Below are 17,699 nucleotides of genomic sequence, written 5' to 3'. Positions count from 1 at the left end.
CGTCTGCGCGAGCGTGGGTGCTCGCGGCGCCCAGGATTCAGAGCGGGGGGCACCTGGCGCGGTCCGAAGTGAAACAGCGCGGCAGGCAGGGGAGGCTCCTTTGCTGGTACCGGAGCGGAGGTCGGCGCCCCAGGGGGCGGGGAGACGGGGCAGCGGCCAGGCTGGGAAGCGCATGGACAGGGCAGGGACGGAAACGTCGAGGCTGGGTGGAACCGGCGTTTGCTAGGAATACCGAAGCGGGAAGACCCAGCATTCCCTGGACCTTACAACTGGGCCATCTCAGAGGAAGGCTGTCACAGACGAAATTATAATTAACGAATATTCCTGAAGAGAGACCCTGCGGAACGAATCCTTGCTTTAACTAAATAATTAAGAGAAAAACAAAACAAAAAACTTACCCCGATAGACTCGATTCGTTTATCTATTCTCAGCCTCGTGGGTGTAGATAACTTGCTTCGGATGCTTGGGCTGTCCTGGAACCCGGCCTTTGCCTGGGCTGTCCCCGCAGGGGCTGGGGACACGGACCTACCAGGTCCGAGAGGTCCAGAGCGAGGCTTTTAGGACACACCCGAACAACCGGAGTTCCTGTGGGGGTTTCTTTTTCCTCCGGTGTGGAGCTGAGTACTTTTCGACTCTGCCTAACCCCTAACTTCTCTGCCTTTCGACGCGGTTTTTATTCGTTTTAATCAGCGAAAACCTTTCAAAGCACTTGGTGCACGCAGCGGGAGACAGGTCCTATAAGAAGGGACGCGTGGGCACGCGAGGCCGTCTCTACCCTTCCCAAACCCCACCCTGCCCAGAACAGAGCCCTTCTCTTTTCCGTCGGAGTTCAGAGCTCAGGGCTCTTTCCCGGGGGAACTTTGGAGCTAGGACTGACGCCCCTCTTTCTGCTGCTCAAAGCCGCAGGCCCGCAGAGCGGGTCCCAGGCCGAGCCCTCCTGCAGTTTCGCTGCTGTGCAAAGCAGCTGATGGAGTGCTGGTTGCAAAGGGCCCAGCCTCATGACTGGCTTCACCAACTCGCCTTAGTGGTCTGCAGCCTTCTGGGGCCTTTTCCCTCAACAAAAATAGTAACATTTTTATTTTACACAGTGTTGGCATAAAGACACATATATTAATGTGTCCAATAATAAAACATTTTCTTTAACCGGTTAGTTTATATTTTTCTTTAGATTTTAAAAGGGGGGAGTGGGGAAGCAAGCCACTGCTGTGACCGTGGTAGAGAAGGAATTCTGTGCAGGCCTGGGCCAGGGACTGGGGAGGAGGGAAGGGTGAGAAGCACGGCCCTTCGGAATTGGGGAGGCTCCCAGGAAAGGGGCAGGCACAGGGACACGGGAGACAGATGCTTCCTGTGAGTTGGTCCCAGTCGGGGCCTACACTTCAGCTTCAGGAGGTTACAGTTCATTCTGCAGAAAAGACACGGATTCCTTCCTGCTGAGCCGTGTAGCTCCTGGCACTGGGTGAGGGAAACCTCAACACTGGTGCTTTTCACAATATGGACTTTGTGCACCTGTTAGCAGGGGGCAGCAGGATGATCCCCTCCACCTGTGTGACATTTCCTTCTTGGCTCTTTCCTTTCTGACCTGAGAGGAAAAGCCTGCATATGAGAGTTTCAACTTTTTCCACTATAAACCTTCCAAACCTTAACATTAAAAATGTGAGCTAGTCACACTAGTATTTTTAATATATTATGACTGAGAAAATGCATAAAGAGAAGGAGACATTTGGTAGCATTTTAAAATGAACACGTATTTTATTGATCATATAACATCCAGATACAATTAGAAGCTAGGGCCACATTTTATACTGAGACCACGGACAGGGTATGGGGTGCACCTGAATCTTGGGTCGCTTGCAACAGCTTTGTAGCTTCGGCCACAGGCTGGGAACTGATGATCAGCCCTGAATCTGCAGCTCCTAACACTTTCAAGTCACCCTTTTAAGTGACAGCGAATGATGTTAGTTGAAAGCTCCACAGAATTTCTATAAACTTTCATCCAAGCGGTACAATGCCCTGAATCATTGCCCTACCCTGGCTCTGAGCCCCGGCCCAAGGAACCAGTCGACAGAGGTACTGAGGGCTGCTGTGTGCACGGCTCTGCCCCTGGCCCTGTGCAGAATGTGCTGAATGGAACACATAGCTCTTTCCTTAGGCCTTAACCTCTAGGTTAATGCATCTCAAACTTCAGGACACATTAGCGTCATGGGAGAACATGTTAAAGTTGTAGAATCCTGAGCCCAACTTAGGAGGTAGCAAAGCAACCCAAGAAGCCCTCCACCCCTAGAAAACACTGCAGGAGGGGTGTGCGGTGCACACTGAGAGATGAGGGAAGATGCTCTGGGGACTTGAAAAACAACAGACAAACAAGCAATGGTGAATAGAAGATCAAGCGCAGCCGGCATATTAGCACCAGTGGGTTGCAAGCATGGAATAATTTTTAAAGAGAGTTTGGAGCTGGAGAGTGTCACAATATCTTTATTTTATATTGAAGAAAATAGAGACTCAGGGAAGTGCAGGGAATGGCTTCTGCATGGAGATCTGTGGCTAAGCAGGTGCCCTGGCACCATCAAGGGTCCCCAAAAGATGGCTGGCTGGAAGTGATGGTTTGCATGTGTATGTGTGTGCACGCATGTGTCTGGGCATGCATACATGTGTTGCAAGCAGATGTTAGCATTCTGGCCTCTGTCATCCAGCAGGGTCCTATTTGACCTTCAGAGGTAAGGAATAGGCATTTGTTAACCTAAGTGAGAATCTCTGATTTACTGACATCTGTGAAACTATTGACAGAGCCTGGGTTCCCTCCCAGAAAGGGCTATGAGATTTATGCCATAGGTAACTATGACAGTATCTCTTTAGTCTGCACTAATCAATGAAGGCAGAGATTTTCATGAGAATGCACAAATGTTTAGAATGGACCCTCGAAGGGTAAAAAGAGCCCCAACCAATATCGTGATCATTAGGTATTTTCTTCCCGTAGGTGACATATGGTCAGGTGGGCTTCTTTCACTGGGGGCCCTGCACTGTAGCCTGGGTATGCTCTGGTGGCTCTTACATGAGAGGCGATGCTCTGTGTGCACAGCGCATGATCTGGCTTTATGGATGCAAGCAGAGGTGTTGATTTCGCCTCACTGTGTCTGTAGGATCTGGGTTGGGAAAAGGGTGCAAGAGGTGCCCCTGTCCTCTGTGACTGAGAGGAGGAAGGGAAGTGTGTGTTCATGTGCCCATGGGTGTTTACACGTGTGCATGGACAATGCCTGAGGGGCACAACACTGAGCATGGCCTCCTCTGCCTTGTGTGAGCAGGAAAGTCGTGGAAGGCACTGACGCTGTCTCAGAAGAGGCCGTACGTGGACGAGGCGGAGCGGCTGCGCCTGCAGCACATGCAGGACTACCCCAACTACAAGTACCGGCCGCGCAGAAAGAAGCAGGCCAAGCGGCTGTGCAAGCGCGTGGACCCCGGCTTCCTCCTGAGCTCCCTCTCCCGGGACCAGAACGCCCTGCCGGAGAAGAGAAGCGGCAGCCGGGGGGCGCTGGGGGAGAAGGAGGACAGGGGTGAGTACTCCCCCGGCACTGCCCTGCCCAGCCTCCGGGGCTGCTACCACGAGGGGCCGGCCGGTGGTGGCGGTGGCGGCACCCCGAGCAGTGTGGACACGTACCCGTATGGGCTGCCCACACCTCCTGAAATGTCTCCCCTGGACGTGCTGGAGCCGGAGCAGACCTTCTTCTCCTCCCCCTGCCAGGAGGAGCATGGCCACCCCCGCCGCATCGCCCATCTGCCAGGGCCCCCGTACTCACCGGAGTACGCCCCCAGCCCTCTCCACTGTAGCCACTCTCTGGGCTCCTTGGCCCTTGGCCAGTCCCCTGGCGTCTCCATGATGTCCCCTGTACCCGGCTGTCCCCCATCTCCTGCCTATTACTCCCCAGCCACCTACCACCCTCTCCACTCCAACCTCCAAGCTCACCTGGGCCAGCTCTCCCCGCCTCCTGAGCACCCTGGCTTCGATGCCCTGGATCAACTGAGTCAGGTGGAACTCCTGGGGGACATGGATCGCAATGAATTCGACCAGTATTTGAACACTCCTGGCCACCCAGACTCTGCCACAGGGGCCGTGGCCCTCAGTGGGCATGTCCCCGTCTCCCAGGTGACACCAACGGGTCCCACAGAGACCAGCCTCATCTCTGTCCTGGCTGATGCCACGGCCACGTACTACAACAGCTACAGTGTGTCATAGAGCTGGAGGCGCCGCGTCCAGCCAGCCCTCACACCCTCTCCTTCCTGTGCCCTGAGTGGCGGGGGAGCCGTGCAGCCACACTAGCTTTCCTCCCACCACTCAGGGCAGGGAGGTCTGAACTGTGGCCCCAGAGCCTTTGGCCTAAGCTGGACTCTGCTTATCCGAGTGCCGCCTCCATCCCCTTCCCCACATTCCAGCCTCTGCAGCCTGCATTTGAAGTATATTCCTTCAAGTGAGTTTTCCTCCAGCCCCTGAGAGTTGCTGTCTCCCAGTAGAATATGTACTGACCTCTTTTCTTTGTAGCCATCGTCGAAACTAATGGTGGGACAGACTTGATAGCCAAGGTCCCTTCTGGTCCACAGTTTTCTGATTTAGGGTTCTCTCAAGGTTAATAAAGGAAGATGGGGAAATTTGACTCATTAATGAGCTCACTAACCTATGATCTGGTGATAATTTTGTGTGTACAGCCCAAGGACCACGAGGCTTTCTGCACTTTCTGCACTCCTTTCCAAAATGACCACAAAATTCCAAAGGGACTCACAATTTGAGAAAAAAACAGTCAACCTGATTTGAGATATTAACCAGTATGGCTACCTATATTACACAAAATGAGATTGAGTTAAAACTATTTTATTTTAAATATACATTTTAAAGCAGTCCTCTCTCTCTCTCTCTCTCTCTCTCTCTATTATACACACACTTCAAGAGAATATGCACAGTCTAGGCCGGGCACAGTGGCTCACGCCTGTAATCCCAGCACTTTGGGAGGCCAAGGCGTGTGGATCACCTGAGGTCAGGAGTTCAAGACCAGCCTTGACAACATGGTGAAACCCTGTCTCTACGAAAAATACAAAATTAACTAGGAGTGGTGGTGCATGCCTGTAATCCCAGCTACTTGGGAGGCTGAGACAGGAGAATGTCTTGAACCTGGAAGGCGGAGGTTGCAGTGAGCCAAGATTGTACCATTGCACTCCAGCCTGGGCAACAAGAGTAAAACTCCATTTCAAGGAAAAAAAAAAAAGAATCTACACAGTCTGAATATATAAAAGGAGTGTGAGAGACACATGCCCACTTCATGCAACTCTTAAAGTCTAAATCAGATATTTTTATGAACAATGACAGCTTCTTGCCAAATCCCTGTTTCTGATGACCCAAAGAGCCCGGGTTCCTAAAAGGACTTTACAACCAAGCAAAGTCACTGTCCTCAAATCTGGATACACACTTTCCCCTCTGCAGATTTGAAAGGTGCTTCCATCCCAGCCGTCTCCAGTTTCTTTACTCTCTTTTCTGTGATTTCTTATTCTCTTCTTTCTACTCTTCCTCCACTGCTGAACTAGTCGCTAACTCAGACAGCCCCTGACTTAGCCCAAGCATGCTTCCTCCAGCGGCGGTGAGACTGTGTCTTCCTCACCAGCCAGGTCCTCAGGCAAAGTCCTCAGCCAGTGCTTCAGAGCAACTTCCCACAAATCAGAAACTCACTGTGATTCCAAAATGTTTCTGAGCCCTGGACACTTGACCCCAAAACATTTTCATCTTTCTCCCAGACCTCCTTTGAAGGAGCATGTGTAACAGTGTGCCGGAAGACAGTTGTTGTTGTTTTTTTTTGATTTTAGCATATTATTTCCTGTATGAAATATGTTTTATATAATCTCCTATTATTTTTATCTTATGTTTTGTATTGTTAATAAATCCTTTTTGTCCTCCCAAGATGTCCTATTGTAAAATCACTTATAAGATATGATTACTCTTTATGCTATTACTTTATATGCCATTTGGTAATAAATAGTAAATTGTTGATGATATGATTGACTGGTGTGCAGTCCAGAGCATGTATGAATAATCTCATAAAACAGTATCACAGCCATTAAGCTAAACTGTTTCATTTTTTTTGAAAGAACGACACATACTTTGGAACAGTTGTCAATATTAATTTGTTAAAAATATTTAATTTAAATAAACGTTTTTGTACCATGACTGTTCTGTCTTTTGAAATATAGTTTTGCAAAAAGAAAAGGTTTCCAAGCGAGACGTGAATATTACATTGAGTGCTACTTGCGGTATTGATGTAAATGTTTTCTACATCAACTTTTTTATTTTAAAAAGTTGTTATCTGGTAGGGATGGTTTATTTCATTTTATGAGTTATGCTAAAGAGATAAATCCAAATTTTACACATTGGAACCTGCTGTTTTTATTGACGATGAAAGAAAATGTCAACTCATGACCTACATGTAGAACAATTTTCTCCTAGTGATGACTTTACACTCGTAAAGTGGAATGAGGTGACTATCAGGCTCTCTGAAGAATGAAAGTAAGTTTTGTCTACTTGTTTGCTTACTTAAGACTGTCACAGCTAATTTGTTTTTGTTTTTGTTTTTGTTTTTGTATGTTTGGTGGAGGTGGGGTTTCACCATGTTGGCCAGCCTGGTCTCGAACTCCTGACCTCAAGTAATCCACCTGCCTCGGCCTCCCAAAGTGCTGGAATTATAGGCGTGAGTGTGGTGGCAGGTGCCTGTAATCTCAGCTACTTGGGAGGCTGAGGCAGGAGAATTGCTTGAACCCAGGAGGCGGAGGTTGCAGTGAGCTACGATCGCACCACTGCACTCCAGTCTGGGCGATGGAGTGAAACTCTGTAAAAAAAAATAAAATAAAATAAAAAGACTGTCACTTTTTTTCTTCTTTTTGAAATAATCTGGAAACACACCTGTGTTAATGGATGTGCTGCAGAAATATGTCACAGGCTCTCAGAACTCACTGGGACATTGTGGAGAAGGCAGGAGAGCAGACAGAGTAATGATAAAAGGATGCAAATCTAGTGAGGATTAGGAGCAACATCCCAGCCAAAAAGCACTGGAAGAAACTGAGGATGACTCAGTCCCTGTGCAGGTCACCTCTGTCTGGCTTTTGTCTATGGGGAAGCAGTTGTAACTTGCTGAAGTTAAGGGCAGCTGTGTGTTTTCCCAGGCCCTCTGGGCCAAGGAGTGGGTCTTGGGAGAGCCCAAATGGGCATGCGTGTTCCCTTCAGTTTTGATCCTAATCTATAGTCATTACTTTAATAGCGCTTCATAGGTGTACAGAGCTTTACGGAAAGTTTTATGGGCTATTTCTCATCCACAGCCCCAGGTGGGGCCTGTCATCCACCCACCACGTTGTGCAGCAGGGGACATGGAAGCCCAGGCTGGGCGAAGGGTGGCTGGCTCGTGTGGCCCTGTTACCTGGGTTTTAGCATTGTCAGATGTGTGTTGGCAGCATTAGTCGGTCTCACTGCTGGGGTTGGTGCTGCCTGATTTTTCCCACTTTACTATGGCATGGAGTCATATGAGGTCTAGTTCATACCCATCACGGCTCAGGGAAAGAAAGAAAGAGGAGAGGAAATCATAGGCCAGAGTGAGATGATGTTGAAGACCTTGCTCTCCAGGCCGGTGGCTGCGGCCGTGGCCCGTGCCAGTCTGCAGAGTCACCAGCTGCCTGGAGCTCCTGTCTAGCAGTGCCTGCCCGGCACATCATCCTGTCACTGCCTCACGGGCAGGTTTCATTCCAGGACACACTGGGGGGGCATGGTTTCTGTCTCTGGGAAGGCAGGAAGCAGGCTGACAACCTGGCCGCTCTTCCACTGTGCTCAGCTGCGGGTGAGACAGTCGTGCCCAGGAGCCAGGGGCATCTTTGAGTTTTAGTTGCCCATTCTGGGCACATCGCTGCCTCTAGTGCAAAAATATGTCTTGCTTTAGCCAATGGGAATCGATGGCAATGCACCGTTAGAAGTTCCTTTTCTGAATCCTATGTGCTGCCGTTCCACCCTTTTCCCCAAGGTCCCTCAGCGCCGGCTCGTTGCCCAGGGCACACAGGTAGCACCAGGGTGGGTTCACTGTGGCTCCCACTCTGGGTCCCTCGTTGTGCAGGGTCCTGGGAGGGGCCTAGTCATGCGTTCACATGGCCACTGGTTTGTAAAAACTTTGCAAAAAGGAAAATGCTTTTGTATTCTTTAAGAGTTCCCCACCCCCTGCCCCAATTCTGCAAGCCATAAGCCTCAGAACACCAGGCTCAGTCCCCATGTGAGCACCCCTGTGATTGACCCTGTTCTTTCCAGCAGCCTCTCACGCAGCCCTTGCCTGCTGCAGTGTACCCTACCGCAGGGAAGCCTGTGGGGCCCGGGAGATTCTTGCCTTCTCTCTGCTCCTGTGTTTTCACCAGTGCTAATCCTTGATTCCCTGACCTGGGCGACCCTCACTTCCGTCACCATCTGGTGACATCGCACTCACTGTCCTAGTCCAGCTCAGACATGCCCAACCTCGCTCAGCAGAGGGGCCAGTCACTGTCCTCCCCAGGCGTCCACAGGACTCGGGCGGACCTTGGTTACCGCACTCACCGCCAGCCCTGGAACCATCCGCCCTGTGCACTCTCTCCCGCAGGTGACCCACAGAGGCTGCTGGAGAAACAAATGATGAACATATAAATTAAAAGATCACCTGGGATGCCTTGTAGGTATGCCGGTTAATCTTGGCGGTAAAGACCTGAATGAACCCTTCTCTGTCCCTGACTTTACCTTCCATTTCCCTGGAAACCAAGACCCTGGGGCCTTTGTGTGTGTCCTTCTTGGGGCTCTGAAGCTGGGTCTGATGTGGCCATGACTATTCTTCTGCACCTGCTGGAGCGTAGCCTGGCAGAACTGGGGTGGGAGATGGGCACGGAGTCACGGGGAGAGCACTCCTCTCCCACCCCAGCGTGGAGCAGCAGAAGAGGGCTGAGGGCAGAAGATTGCTGTCATCGCTCTCGCCTCCCTTTCCTTTTGAGGAGGCTGTGCTCGTGGTTTCATCCCAGTGAAAGGAATTTGGAAGGGATGGGTGGGAGGGAGGAAGGAGGAAGGAAGGAAGGAAAAAGAAGAGAGAGACATCTATATGAATCTACTTAGCTGTCTGTCTGTATATCTATCATCTATCCATCTGTCCATTCACCCCATCTCTCTCTCTTTCGTTCTTTAATTATCCTTCCATCCACTCCTTAATCCATACACACCCATCCATCAATCCAGCCAGTCATTCAGCCTATCTCTCTCTCTTTATTTATTCCTTCCTCTCCCTCCTTCCTTCCCTTCCTCTCTCTTCTTTCTCTTTCTTTCTTTTTCCTCTTCCTTTATTTTTTTAATTTTCTTTTCTTTTTCTTTTTTCCTTTGTTTTTCTCCTTTCTTCCTCCCTCTTTCCCTCCCTTCTTTCTTTCTCTCTTTCCTTTCTTTCTTTCTCTCTTTCCTTTCTTTCTTTCTTTCTCTTTCTTTCTTTCTTTCTTCCTTTCTTCCTCTCTTTCTTTTTTCTCTATTCATCCATCAACCTACCCACTTGTATACCTGTACATCCAGCCAGCCAGTCATACATCCTCCTACCCACCCACACCTCCATTCATCCATCCCATACCTTACCCGCCTTCTCACCCGCCCATCTATTATCTATCCATCCATCCATCCATTTATTCACTGATATTTCAATTCTCAAAAGGGACATATAGTGTTTGTCAGAAGTACAGAAAAAAAATAACATCATAAAGAAAAAAATAAGTCATCAATTGTCCACAACTTAGAGACATTAATGGTAATACTTTAGGTATATATCTATCAAGCCCTTTTTTCTTTTTTTGATGTAGATATAATGCATATATACATATCTTCTGTAATAGACATTTTATCCATTAATATAAATAAACTTTTTTCTATGCCATTAAATTTCATTTTTCTGCAAAAGATGTTCTCTTCCTAGTTGAAAGATTAATATAAAAAAACTGGGAGGGGGGAAGAAAAACCACCCACTCTGTGACCTTTTGTCAATACACTTGTGTTTGTACACTGAATTCCCTAGTCCCACATCCATACACACATGCTGTGAACATTGTGTAGCTATAGATGCCATTTGCATTCAGCTTTCTCCATTCAATATTCTGTTGTAGAAATTTTACCACATTCATATCCATCTTAATTTTTATCATTTTTGATGACTGCAGAATACCGCAGGAATACACGGAGCTTTCGACCATCCCTTTGCTATCAGATCACTAAATTGTTGCTCTTTTGCTGTTATCAACAGCACCGCAGTGAGTCTATTGGTTTGCACTCACAGCTGGATTCCCAGCAGGAGGTCACTGGGTCTAAGCGCATGAGCATATTTGCAGGCTTTGCTTCAAATGGTTCATTGGTTTCCCAGAGTCTCCATTGATTGTCGAAGGAAAAATGACTCCATTCCATTCCCAGAATGAACTCACTTTTTCTTAACGGGAAGAATTAAAGTCTGAAGACTATTTATAAGACTGCCTGAAATCTGACTGAGCTCCGTTGCGTCACTTGTCCTGGCACCTCTGCCTTCTCCTGCGCTTCCTGACGGCTTCCAATAGCAAAAAGCGTCCCTTTTCCCAGACACCACCGTGAATGACACACTCTTCCTTGGCTTCTGACCCATTTCTACTGCTCTCAGCCCAAGACGTGTGAAAGTGGTTTTTATCCTGAGTTTAAGCATCAGCCTCTTATATGGGGCAAAGGATTGCTCTGTGAGTTACCGAGGCAACTGGATTGGTCCTCCCAGGTCTCCCAGGTACACGCGCCCACACTGCTGGCTGCATCTTCAGGTCACTCGGAGCTCCTGATACAGGGGGAGGATGCCCGAAAGCAGCCAGGACCTGGGGGCACGGTCTGGCCCTACCCATCCCTGGATTTTAACTGGGACTTGGGTAAATCCCTGAACCGGTTCTGTCATCTAAGGAGGCAGTGAGTGGATTCGTATGCGTTTTAGAAATGGCAGAGCTCTATGTGGATGCGTAGGAGAGCTATTGCCTGTTTTGGAGTTCTTGAGATCATTTAGATGTTTTTAGGCCTGGAGGTGGCCTGGGTACTAGCTTGAAAAATCCAGAGCCATGTGTTCAGCAATTGTCACATTGGTATGGATTGTGAGGCAGAAATGAGGGGAGAGGACCCCCTGAGTAAACCTAATGTGGATTACAGAGGAACTCTGTCCGTTTCCTTCTTTGGCCACAGAACTGGGATTGAAAGAGACCATTTGGGTCCTTTTTAGCCCATTCTCCTTCCTCTAGTGAGGATGGCCTCTTTGCCATTCTTGGCAGATGGGCTTCTATTTGGTTGGAGAATCCTGAAAAGAAAGAGGGATTGCTTTCTCTAAGCTAGTCTAACAAGCTCCATCATCCCAAAGTCCTTCCTTCCGTCTCACCTAAGTCCCTTCTGCCGCAGTCCAGGTCCGCGTCTGCTGACGTCATCTGCGGAGGTCGGAGCAATCCTGGTCCCCGAAGGCTGGCAGTCGCCCTTCTTTCCCCTGGGGACTGTGTTTGAGGCTCGGTAGGGCCTGTGGTTTTCTCCAGACCCCCTCTCTGGTCTGCGTTCCCCTTAGAGGCCGAGTGTTGCATGGATGTGGGGGGGGTGGGAGGGAGGAGATAAGGCTCATTACAAAAGACTGGGACAGGAAAGTGGGGTTCCAGCAGGGGGTGAGAGGGGATGCTCTGCAGGTGCTTCTGGAATGTTCTGCATGTAGGTGTGGGGTGTAGTCATTTCTCAGAGGCTCATGCTCACTCCTGGTTCAAATGGTGATTGGTTCCCCATCCCTGGCCACTGTCCTTTCTTACAGTCACGCATCTCTATCTATCTGAGAGGCTGTGGGGTGGCGCAGGTCTGGGACAAAGTTGGAGGGAGGACAATAAAACATGGACAATATTCCACCCAGAAAAGTCACGGTTTCTGATGAATGGGAAGGTCTGCAGCCTCCAGGGGCCTGAGGGAGGCTCGTCATTGGGTTTTAGATGTTCCAGTGTTGACACCTGCGAGGTAAGGCTGTGACTTCCAGGCCTGAGAGGTCATGCAAAGTGGGTGGGTGGCCAGAGGCACCCCTGGGTTCCTGCTGTCTCAGCACAGTAGCTGGTGTTCCCATCCTATCAGAGAACCCGAGAGGGCATCGTAGCTCCTCCATCCCCATTCCTGGGAGCCACAGAACTTTCTTTTTCTTTATTCCTTTCCCTGAAAAACAGCAGCACCGTCTCCCACAGGTCAGGGCACCACGAAAGTCACAGAAAGCATGAAACATCATAAGTTCTGCAGGAGACTCTAAGGGATCCATCCTGCCCTCCCGTCAGGCCATTCGGAGGCATCCAGAGGTAAACAGCAGAGTTGCATTGGTGCCAGAAAGAACCAAGGCTTGAAATTGGAGATTGTCATCCCTAATCAAGCTCTGTAACCTTGAAAAATAAAGTCACTGACTGTTTAGGCTGGCAGGAGTCACTGTCAAGTCCAGATTTGATGAAAGAGGAAATGGAGGCCCAGAGAGGGAATGGTGTCCTCCCCAGGGCATGAAGCAGAGAGAAGTCGGTGAAGGATTGTGGGGGGGAGCGTGGGTGGTAGGGAGAGAGCTGGGAAGGTGGGATCCCCCAGGGCCAGGCTGAGAGGCACAGGGCTGCGGAGAGAAGCTGCCAAAGCCAAGCTTTTTGAAGGGCTCAGCTGCATCAGGGTCTCAGCAGGGGCAGGGGCTGGCAGCACAGCACCAGAGGTGTGGGGTGAAGCAAGGAAGGGGCCGGGGAGTACAGGCGGGAGAGGATATTGAAGCTTAGGGCTTCCATGTATTTAGGAGACTTCCCAAGGCCTTGGCTGTCATCTGCTTGAAGCCCAGCTTGTCTCCATGGGTGCTGGCCCAGGACAGCAGGGCTGAGAACAGGCTCCAGGGGAGGGGGCGTCTCAGTGTGCACCTGCGGACCACCATGGGAGGGAACAGGTGGTGGCTTCTGACAGCCCAGGCTGGCATAGGTGGGTCCAAGGAGCCCACCCCGACATCCCCAGCACCGTAGGCCCCTCAGTCGGGTTTCTGCTGCACTGTGACCAGGATTCAGGGCCCTAGTAGGCAGCGGGTGGTCCAGGGCACCTGGCGGGGCAGGCAGAGCTGGGGGCAGCAGAACCAGCACACAGTACTCCAGTCTCCAAGGAGGAGGAAGGCTCACAGGAGGGGCCGGAGAAGGCCGAGGAGCAGTGGCTGCTGAGTGTTTTCCTGCCCATGGGAGCTGCTGTGACCAGGAGCAGGAGGATGTGGCCGGAGCCCAGTGTTTCCTGCCTGATAAGCCGGCCCCTCCCTGCAGAGCCCTGGCCGCCCTACCTTCGAGCCTGCTGAGAGCCCTGCCCAGGGAAGGGCTGGCCCAGGAGGAAAATCACTTCTCCAGATTAGCTTGCTCCGGCCGGCCTTCCTTCCCCACCCTGTCCCAGCAGCCGCAGGAAGCCGACGGGGGCCCAGCAGTCCAGAGGTCCCTGCCTCGGAGCACTCGGCCTCTCTGAGGGCCCCACCACCCCGGTCCCCCAGAATGGAGGCCTTCTCGCTCCAAAATCAATCATTTTCAAGGATAGTAGTGACTGCACATCATTTGTCTTTATCAGACCCCCTGCCTGGCATTTGGCCTTAGAAAATTGGTGTCTTTATTCACGAACAGTCCATGGACCAGCCTCCTTCCATCCGGTCAGTTGTTGTCTCTATGTCCACCCTGGAAGGACATCCTCTGAGCTGAGGGCTGTGGGCTTTGGAGGCAGGCTGGCACAGAGAAAAGGCAGGGGCTGGCATCCTGGGACCCCAACGCCACCCCGGCTCCGCCCTGAGCTGTGTGGCCTGGATGAGTTCCCACCCCTCCCTGAGCCTCGCTGCCTGTCTGTTACTGGAAGGGCTGAGCCACGTGGGAGCTTAGGGTCTCCCTCCCTTCCAGAAGCATCAGGAATGACGAGGGGTGCTGGGCACTCCCGAGGGCGGCCCAGAGTCCCAGTCCCTGCTGAGGAAGAGGGTGGCAGCTAGAGGAGAGTTCCCCCTTTTCAGTGTCATCTTGGGCCGACCCTCTGGTTTTTCCACTCTCTGTTCTGCCCCTCTAGGGCCAGTCTCGTCTCCTGCCCTGGGGGATTGGGATGTGTGGCTCCAGCTTGGGGGTGGGGAGGTGCACAAGACAGAGGGACAAGAGAGGGGCCGGTCAGGGAGCCTGTGGCCGGGAGAGATGCCTGCAGCATCTGCCAAGTGCCCTAGCTGTGAAATAAGGACTGAGGTCCTGGGAGACTAGAAGCCCGCTCAGAGGCACAGTCGCAGATGTGAGCTTCCCCAGGGCTGCGCCCGCTCTCACACAAGCCTCCTGCCGCAGCACAGCCTCCAGGGGGCCCTGGGCCCAAGGGGCTCCCCCCAGCCTGTAGGTGGGCCCCACCTTCCCTACAGACCTGCCTTCCGAGCCCCACTGACACAGGCACTGACGCCTTCCTCAGGGAGTTGGCTGTTGGTAACAAAAGGTACATGAAGGGAGTGTTTACCGGCCAGAAAAGATGAACCTGTGCTTGCCTTGGGGACAACACTGGCATGTGTGTCCCTGAGAGCTGACTGCACAGGCACATTGGAGAGCAGGCGGCAGCTCTGCCCTTCGAATCCGCCAGGTGCGGCCTCACTTCGGGATTTTATGCGACCCTCACGGCAATCCTCACGCAGGCATGCTTCTGTCCTTTCACAGGTGGCAAAGCTGAAGCTGAGGCCAGGTGAAGGGCCGAGGGAGGCCACGCAGCTGGGTGGGCCGCGTCTCCATCCATGGAGCAGCACACACATGGCAAGGGGGTGGGAGCCTGGACCCCGGCTCCCTCAGTCTCTCCCTCTCTCCTGCCCCGGTTCCTGCCCGGGAGGGGCAGCCGTCTCTCGGGCTGCTCCTGGATGTGAGCCTCCCTCAACCGCAGCTGAGTCTGGGGTCCTGAAACAGCCAATGGGTGGCCCAGAGGCAAGCAGGGAGTTCCCGGTGCAGTGAGACCATCTGCACCCAGGGGTTGGGCACTGGACTGCCCCCAATGCCTGTGTCTCCCGAGCATGGAGGGGCGGGTGGAGGAAGGTTGGGGTCTACTTAGGCCTTTTCATCTAATGCTCTGTGGGGCTGCCCAGTGTGTGACCTTGGGCAAATTGCTTTCCCTCTCTGGGTCTCAGTAAATTAAGAGGCAGGACTCGACAGTTTCCAAGAGCTGGAATATTCCTGGTTCTCTGAGTCTGTGAAAAGGGAGCAAGGAAAAGGGGAGGGTCCCCTCCTCTCTGACCCTGGCCTTGGCATGGGGTGGTCTCTAGGGAGGTGGCAGCTGGGGGGTAACCTGGGTGGGAGTCCCACTGTGCACAGCCGTGGCAGAGTGAGCCCCAGGTGCTGTGCACGGCTGGGCTGGAGCCACAGTTACTGCATCCAGGCAGGGAACACCTCCCATGACACCATCTCCATCCTGCCTCAGCTGCCCTTGGCTGCTGCCCCACCTTCTGTCACCAGGCCATGGCAAGAGGCCCCCAGACACCTGGCCTGGACCTGTTCCCATGCATAACCAGCCCTGGCCCCACCTCCTGGGAACTCTGCCCTGCCTTGCCCACATCACCCGATCCCTCCACCCCTCCACCTTGGGTGTTGGGCTGGACGGGATGGGGCAAGAGGCCGCTGTCATCTGAGCCCAACCTTGTGGATCCTCATGTAACCCTGGCACTCAGGAGCACCCTCCCTGCCAGGGCCCGGTGTGAGGCTGCTGCCGGTCTCCTGGGGGAGGCAGGGGCTCCGTGCCCTATGGACTCCCAGATTCCATGCTTTGAATCCTAACATGACTGTCCGCCCCAGACAGTCACCCTGTCACTCACTGGCTATGACCCTGAGTCTCCCCTGTCCCACCCAGCTAGAGAGATAATGCTTCCAGAATATCTAACAGCGTTTCCTTTTTACTTAAAAAGTTTAATCTGCCCAGTCCTGCCAATAAGGTAAAGCTTAAACTTCACAGGGGGACATTCAAGGCCTTTTACAATCCAGTCCCAACTTACCTGGCCCTCATCACCTTACACAGTTCCCACAGCACACTGCTCTGGGCATTACCAGTTTCCAAATAGGATATGTTTCCTCATACCCCAGTGCCTTTGCATAAGCTGTTCCCGCTGGAGTACCTTTCCCCACACCTTTTCTCGGTGGGTTCCTGCTCCTGTCTCAGGACCCAGCACTGTGCTCCCCCTCTCAAAGACCCTTTGCAACAGCCCTCCACCCGCTCAAGCCTACCCACGCCCAGTCTCCAGCCATGCAGTTTGCAGGCCCATTTTCTGTACATTCTCACAAGCCTCTCACACGGCTCTCACAGAGTCATGATGCAAGCTCTGTTTTTAAGTCTGTCTCCTCCCACTAGTCTGGAAATGCATTTATCTGGGAAAGGCATTTTATGTACCTTTCATGTCATGGGGTCTGCTTCATGCCAGGCACATAGTAGGTGTCCAATCAATGCTTGTTGGAGGGTTGAATGGCTACCCAGGGTGCAAACACTGACTGGTCCGCCCTCTGCTCAGCATGTGATCTTAGATCATTTGTTTCATTTCTCTGAGGCTCAATTTTTCTATCTGTAAATTGGTCCTACTTTTTCGGTCGGGAGGTTTTCGGATTATGGTGATAGAAGCAACGGGAATGGCTTAGGAGAGGGCCGAGGGTGAGATGTTAATTCCTAATACAATTTCCTCTCAGTGATCCCTGGAAAAGTTTAATTCTTCACTGGATCCCTGCCACTTCCTGGGCTGTGTCCATACCCCACCCTTTCCATCAGTCAGGAATGCTATTTGTAACACTGTCCTCACCAAAGTGTGTGATTAGGAAGAAAATATGTGACACATATGGACACACACACACTTACAAAATCTGGCTCTCCTGTTGACCCCATTGGGACAGATCCTGGCGGGGCTGACACTGATGATTCATGTTAGGATTTATCTCAGTAAGGAGTGAGCTGCTCACTCTGTAGTAACAAGGGTGCTAAAGTAAAGTGGCACTTTGGTCAATTATTCTTCCAAGCCCAATTACAAACCTTTTATTGTTAACTATGTTGTGTAGGTACACGTAGGGGACCTGGAAGCACAGAGACAGCGAAAAGAAAGTGTGCAGCGGGAGATTCCCCTGTCTCTCACCATGCAGACATCTTTTGTTAATATCCTGTTGTATTGCTTCTAGACTTTTTTTTTCCAGATGTGTGTGCTTATGTAAATATCTTAACTTTCTTTTAGAATGTTGGGTTTGCATTGTTTTGGAAACTTGCTTTTTTTTTTTTTTTTTTTTTTGAGGTAAGAGGGTGTGATGGTGAATACTGAGTGTCAACTTGACTGGATTGAAGGACACAAAGTATTGTTCCTGGGTGTGTCTGTCTGTGAGAGTGTTGCCAAAGGAGATGAACATTTGAGTCAGTGGGCTGGGGAAGGTAGATCCACCCTTAATCTGGTGGGCACAATCTAATCAGCTGCCAGCAAATATAAAGCAGGCAGAAAAACATGAAAAGGAGAGATGGGCCTAGCCTCCCAGCCTACATCTTTCTGCCATGCTGGATGCTTCCTGCCCTCAAACATCAGACTCCATGTTCTTCAGTTTTGGGACTCGGACTGGCTCTCCTTACTCCTTAGCCTGCAGACAGCCTGTTGTGGGACCTTGTGGTTGTGTGAGTTAATGTACATATTAATTTA

At 51.4% G+C, this 17,699-nt stretch overlaps 1 protein-coding gene across 1 annotated transcript in view; it reads left to right on the top strand.

The window, feature by feature from the left end:
- The window catches only part of SOX7 (SRY (sex determining region Y)-box 7), a gene marked incomplete at its 5' end in the record, with an annotated part of 6,719 nt that extends 517 nt beyond the window's left edge, over positions 1 to 6,202 (top strand). The window contains one exon of the mRNA XM_011942842.1: positions 3,300 to 6,202. Within this exon, the coding sequence (XP_011798232.1) occupies positions 3,300 to 4,228 (929 nt within the window). The remainder of the gene's footprint in view (positions 1 to 3,299) is intronic.
- Positions 6,203 to 17,699: the final 11,497 nt, after the last annotated feature.

The sequence above is a fragment of the Colobus angolensis genome, unplaced genomic scaffold, assembly GCF_000951035.1.
Source record: "Colobus angolensis palliatus isolate OR3802 unplaced genomic scaffold, Cang.pa_1.0 Scaffold210, whole genome shotgun sequence".
NCBI lineage: Eukaryota > Metazoa > Chordata > Mammalia > Primates > Cercopithecidae > Colobus > Colobus angolensis.
This window is presented reverse-complemented; position numbering and strand designations above follow the sequence as displayed.